This window comes from Notechis scutatus, chromosome Z, assembly GCF_049901735.1.
Source record: "Notechis scutatus isolate UNSWTSFEM ecotype Mainland chromosome Z, rNotScu1.2, whole genome shotgun sequence".
Lineage (NCBI taxonomy): Eukaryota > Metazoa > Chordata > Lepidosauria > Squamata > Elapidae > Notechis > Notechis scutatus.
This window is the reverse complement of record NC_142025.1, coordinates 7,140,810-7,147,387: the sequence shown is the minus strand read 5'-3', so window position 1 is coordinate 7,147,387 and position 6,578 is coordinate 7,140,810. Positions and strand designations below refer to the sequence as shown.

The following is a 6,578-nucleotide window of genomic DNA, read 5'->3' as shown; positions in this document are numbered from 1 at the left end:
AAAAAAAAGGTCATAAAATTGATGATAATTCACTTAACAACTGCCTTGATTAGCAGTGGAAATTCTGGTTCAATTGTGGCATAAACTGAGGACTATTTCTATTCAGCAGATTGTATAATTATTTTTGATGATTCTTTTATAGTGAGATATTATTTTGGAGATATATATATATATGCATATATATTTAAACTGCTTGAGTGGAGCAGTATAAAACTGCTCAATGTAAGATCTCTGTAGATTTTATAATGAAAAAAAACAGACGTGTCCAGGTCCTGCAATGGGTAATCTTTCATATGGAAAAGTCTCTAAAAACCCAAATTGACCACTTTCTGACTTCCTGTGAATTGTAGATGCCTCATAAATTGTGCTTCCTGTGAATTGTACGTGCTTATTACTTTATGTTGTTTTATTTGAATATTTCTTGCTGTCTTAGGAAGAAATGTTTACGCAACTGAAGAGTTGATCCAGAGGTGAATGGGCTTTCACCTTTCAGTTACAATAGTAATGTGGGAATTGCCACAGATGTTTTGCAATTCTGGAGCTTAGTTTACTTATTTTATTCATTTATTTATCCAGTTCACATAGCTGCACAACAGACTGATCAAGGGACTCTGGACAATGTACAACAAAGCTAAAAACAATAAGTATCTAAAAATTATCTCTATTAAAAAACATTTTAAAACCTTGTAAAAACAAAGCATTAATGCTTCAAATAGTTTAATGCAGGGAATCAGTCCAGCATATCTGAACAGCTATCTCCATTAATAACATGAATCCCTGCTATCACTGCTGTGAGATTTATTGCAAATGTGGTTGTGTGATTTGTACACTATGGTGGTGCAGTGGTTAGTATACAGCATTGCAGGCAAATTCTGCCCACTGCCAGTAGTTCGATCCTGAGCGGCTGAAGGTTGACTCAGGCCTTCCATCCTTCCAAGGTTGATAAAATGAGGACTCAGATTACTGGGGACAATAGGCTGACGCTGTAAACTGCTTAGAGAGGCCTGTAAAGCACCATGAAGCGGTATATAAGTCTATTGCTACTGCAATTGCTATTAGCATTTCTAATATGGAATAGCTCCATTTCTATATATCATGCATTCACTTGGTAGCATTACAAGTAATCCTCAACTTACAACCATTCATATAGTCCCATTCATTTGAAATTACAACTTGAAAAGAGGTATTTTCAACTAGTTCTTGCACTTATGACTGTCATGGTCACATATGAACATTTTGGCATTTGGCAATTGCCATTTGTTTATGACTGTTTACAGCAACCTGGTGGTCACATGATTGCCACTTTTCCAGCCAACTTCTGACAAACAAGGTTAATGGGGGAAGCCAGGTTTGCTTTCTAAATGGTTCACTTAATGACCACAACAACAACAACAAAAGACCATAAAATTGAGTGCAACTCAACAATTGCCTTGCTTGGTGATGGCAGTTCTGGTCCCAATTTTGGTCACAAATCAAGGACTTCCTGTATTTTTTGCTTCTCTCTTCTTTTAAATTGAACCAATGAATTCCAAATGTTTTGAAAACCTGGATGTTTGTACCAGAAACAATGCATCGAGATTAGTGATATATTTAACATTTGCTATTTCTTTTCTGCTTATATAATTTTGTATTCTTTGGTTCTTTTTTCACTTAGAATAATGCTACCTAGAGTCAAAACCATTGATTGATTATGTGCTATCAAGCTGATCTTTCCACCCTTAATAGCAAGATGCTTTTAGATATTTACGAATGATTACGAATGTTTGTTCAAATGGCAAAGAAGCGGTAGATGAAACTACAGATACTCCTCCACTTACGACCGATTGCTTAATGACCATTCAAAGTTACAGTGGGCCCCACCCAAAAACTACATACACTCTGGGTTTCAAAGTCCCAACATTCCCCCCGTGCAATCACATGACCACATTCTGGTTGCTTGGCAACTGACCCACATTTATGGCCTTTTGCAACAGCTCACAACACATGACTGTGATTTATGACAATTTTGTTGGAAACTGGCATTTACTTCCGGTTCCCAGAAAAAAACTCTCAATGGGGACAGTGGGTTTGTTTAATGACTGCTGCAAAAAAGGGAGTAGTAGTTGGTGACTCATTTTATGGCTATCACGACTTTAATTTCCAGGCTCAACTACCATTATAACTTGAAAAATATCTGTATAAACTTTTAATCAAAATCCTACCATTCCTTTCCTTACTTCAGATATTGGTTTATGATCAGGGTGCCTCACACATTATTGGATGTTGGGAAGACGCCAGGAACCCAGATAAGCCTCGATGATACCAGATAATTCACGATTTGCTCCCAACAACTTTGCTGTGCACAGCTTCTCTTTTTAAACACTGTGTTCCCAGCTGCAGCTAATGAAGGGAATCAGGACCCTTTCTTCCCCCATAAGCCACTCAACTCACATTGTTCCCTTCTCCGTTCTTCCCTCAATGCCCTAGAATGAAGAGGGGGTATGCCTGGGTCTTCCTCCAAATTCCCTCTCCCTTGCTCTACCTCTCCCCTGCTTTGCCCATCTGGCCTTTGCCTTTCCCCCGTTTCTTCCACAGCCAACGGAGCCACACTCCCACTCTCTGTCAGCTTCTAGGCCTCCCCCTCGAAGTCAGATTCCAACAGGGGTATGACTAATTTTATGCATTCATAACAGAAAGCAGAGGCTCTTTGCTGATTCCTTACCCCAAAAGATGGCTTAATTGGATTTGATACCATTTGTTTTTGTAAGGCTTTCTCCTGCTCTTAAGATGACCTGGACTTGATGGATGTCCCCATCCCAGCTCCTGCCTTGTGGCAGAATGGGGAGCAGTTCTTCAGCCCTCAAAATTTGCACTGATCACCGAGGGGGCATCAACTGGATCAGCCTGAGTCCAGATGGGCAGTGGCTATTAACAGGCAGTGAAGATGGGACAGCACGACTCTGGAGCACTGCCAACAACCAGTGCCAGACCCACTTTCAAGGTAGGCCAATTGCAGAATGACAGAGTTGGAAGGGACTTTAGAGATCTTCGGTCCAAAATTTATCCTTTGGTTTTGAGATATAAATTGATTACGGACCATCTAGTCAATATTGACCCTCAGCAACCATAAAGATGGACGTTCTCCAAGATCAGAGGTGATATTCAACAAGCCCTGATCAGTTATGGAGGACAGGTAGTGGAAATTTTGAGTAGTTCAGAGACCCAGCAAATCCCACCTCTGACTGGCCCCATCCCATCTATTTGCTGCCTCCCGAGCCCGGCTGATTGGCTAGGTCTTCTTTGGTTGCTCTGCACAGGAGAATGGATCTGGAAAGCAGATTAGTGGGGTGGGGAGGGAATGGGGATTTTACAATATTCTTCCCCTGCCACACCCACCAAGCCATGCCCACAGAACTGGTAGGTAAAAAAATTGAATCCCACTACTGCTCCATAGTGAGCTATCTCCAACCTGGTTCTTCAGAACTTCCAATGGTGGATCCATTTCTGTTGGAATTTAATCCATCCATGTTGCTTTCTGGTCATCCTCTTCTCTTTCTTCCCATCTTGTCCAATATTATAGATTTCGCTATATAAATCAATATAGGGGAGCTGGGTCTTTGCAGTCAGCTGATTGACTAATGTGCCAGGAAGTTGATGTTGACTCTTGACGATCTTCTCCAAAACGATCTATCCCCAGCCTGGCTGTTCAGGTGTCCCAACAGTGCACCCATTGTTGTTACACAGGTAGTCCTGAACTTACAACCATACATTTAATGACTGTTCAAAGGTCACTGAAAAAAGTGGCTTGGCTATTTTTCACAGGTACGACTATTGCGATATCTCCGTTCATCACATGACTAAAAGTCTGGTGTTTGGCAATTGAACTGGGGTCATGTGATCGCCTTTTATGATCTTCTGACAAGCAAAGTCAGTGGGGAAGCCAGATTCACTTAACAATTGTGTTACTTATGTAATAACTGAACTGATTCACATGACAACTATGGCAAAAAAAGGTCACAAAATGGGTCAAAACCAATGGAAATTTTGGGATCAATTGTGGTTGTAACTTGAGAACTAGCTCTAATCAAATCCATCTACCTCCGGCACCTAAATTCTTCCAAATTGCACAGATGTATGGAAAAGATGGATATGGAGAGAGAGTTTGGTTTGGGGATTGATTCTGGCCTAGAAACCAGAAGATTTTTTTCATTTTAGTCATGAAAGCAAGGTGACTTTGGACCAATCACTAGGAGACTGTGAGTTCTAGTCCCACCTTAAGCATGAAAGCCAACTGGGTGACTTTAGGCCAAAGATTAGGCAACTGTGAGTTCTAATCCCACCCTAGGCATGAAAGCCAGCTGGGTGACTTTAGGCCAAAGATTAGGCAACTGTGAGTTCTAATCCCACCCTAGGCATGAAAGCCAGCTGGGTGATATTAGGCCAATCGCTAGGAGACTGTGAGTTCTAGTCCTATCTTAGGCATGAAAGCCAGCTTTCTCTCAGCCCAACCCACCTCACAGGGTTGTTATTTTGGTAAAAAGAGGAAGAGGAAGGAGTATTGTGAATGTTTTGCTGCCTTTTAGTTATTTATAAAGTAATAAAGGTGGAATAAACATCTAAGTATGGATGCCATATAGCTAGGTCAATGACATCATAGAAACACTTGGGCAGTGCAGTGTGGCTGCTTTAGGCTTTTGTTCACGTGCCCTCGCATTTAATGCTCTTTTCTCCCTGCTATATCTCATGATTCTGCCTGTTGGGGTGATCTTCAGTACAGAAGCGTGATAGTCTTTGGTTCTCCTGCTTTTAAAATAGACATTGCTGGCAGAGAGCCCTTGTTAGGCTATGGCGGCAAACAATCTGAAGCTTTTTCTGACTAAAATCATGAAGTAGAATTTAAATTGGAGTGAGGTTGCGGCGGGAGGAATCTATTATCCCACCCCAATTTTTCACTCTATAATCAGTGTTTCTCAACCTTGGCCACTTTAAGAGAGGAGGACTTCAACTCCCAGAATTCTCTAGCCAAGAATTATCTGGCTGGGAGTAATTCTGGGAGTTGAAGTCCACCCATCTTAAACTGGCCATGGTTGAGAAACACTGGATATACTGGAAATCGTCTATAAGTTTTTAAACGTGAAGACATTTTATAGTGCTTGGTTGTTTTCCTGCAGATGTTTCATTGTTGTGTTAATTAGCATGTTGCAAAACCCAACAGTTTAACCCTACATACATTCTCCACCATTGAAAATAGCAATAGGATTGATCTGTCTGTCTGTCTGTTCGTTCATTCATTCTAGGCCATGAAAGCTACATCACATTTTGCCACTTAGAAAACGAAGTTGCTTTCACCTGCAGTGCGGATCACACTATCAGAAAATGGGATGTGATGACCGGAAGATGCCTCGCTATTTATCGTGGACACACATCCATCGTGAATAGGTACAAATTAAGGGTGATTATTTTACATTTCCTAGACTTGCTCTCTCTGTTCCAGTCTCTACACTATAAGATCTGAAGAAGTAGCAGCTGAATGAGGGCTAGCACCTGCCCTAATTTCTACCCCTCATCAGTGGTTTTCTGGCCATTCTCCCAAAGTGGTGTATTAAACATGTTTAATTCAGCATGTTTTAGATTTGAAACATTCCCACTTTGTGGGCCAGTTCTAAAAATGAAACAAACAGTTTCAAGCTTTCTTGCTGAGCACAGAATGCTCCTAAAATGATTGAAGCATCGCATTTTGTGCCCCATTTTTCAAGTAGTCCTCAGCTGACGAATTTTGAGGAGTACCTGTATATAGGAAGGCCTGAGGGCGGATTGTCCATTTCTCCTTCCTTTACTTCCATGTTTTGGAAGGGCAACATGCAGATGGCACAGGTAATTACCAACACACTTTAATCTTAATGAAATTTGCTTTGAAATATCAAATGCTCTAACTGATTCACAAAAGACTGTACAGAAATCAGTTTACCGTAGACCTCTGATGAGTAAACATTGCCTGCCTAGAACCACTGTTGGTAATTTTGAGAATTTTGGATGGGCATATTGTTCCGGACTAGCAGGCTCGTAATCCTGCAAACCTGATTGGTCCGTCAACAGCGAGTCGTGATTGGTCGCTCCGGGCTGATCCGATTGGCTGGTTAACGGGCTGCCGCGATTGGACACTCCAAGCGCGGCAAGCTTAAATCGTTGTCATTGGATGCTTCGGCAGCAGCCAGCTCTATAAAAGGAGCTGCTGCTGCCAGGCTCATTGCTCTGATCTGGTCACTATTAAAGAGTTGAAGTTACTATCCGAGGTCTCATCTCCGTTATTACGCCCGTCCTCCCAGACATAACACTGGCGACGAGGATGGGATGCGGAGACGATAGAGCTGACTGAGCACTCGCAGAATATTGACAGAGCACGTGGCTGAAGGCGCACAGAATCGGCAGAATGGCCAGCAGCGCTATACCACCCACCCCGTTTGATCCAGCCAGCGAAGACTGGGACTCGTATATGGACAGGTTTCAAATGTTCCTGGAATCTAACAATCTGAAGGATGCCACGTCTAGCAAAAAACGTGTGGTTTTCCTAACGCATTGCGGATCCGCCGTTTTCAGAA

General features: G+C 41.9%; 1 protein-coding gene across 1 annotated transcript in view; it reads left to right on the top strand.

The window, feature by feature from the left end:
* Positions 1–2,758: 2,758 nt before the first annotated feature.
* Positions 2,759–6,578, top strand: part of WDR86 (WD repeat domain 86) — a 30,294-nt gene continuing 26,474 nt past the window's right edge. The window contains exons 1-2 of the mRNA XM_026678905.2: positions 2,759–2,980; positions 5,277–5,418. Coding sequence (XP_026534690.2) covers positions 2,785–2,980; positions 5,277–5,418 — 338 coding nt within the window. The 5' untranslated portion in view covers positions 2,759–2,784. The remainder of the gene's footprint in view (positions 2,981–5,276; positions 5,419–6,578) is intronic.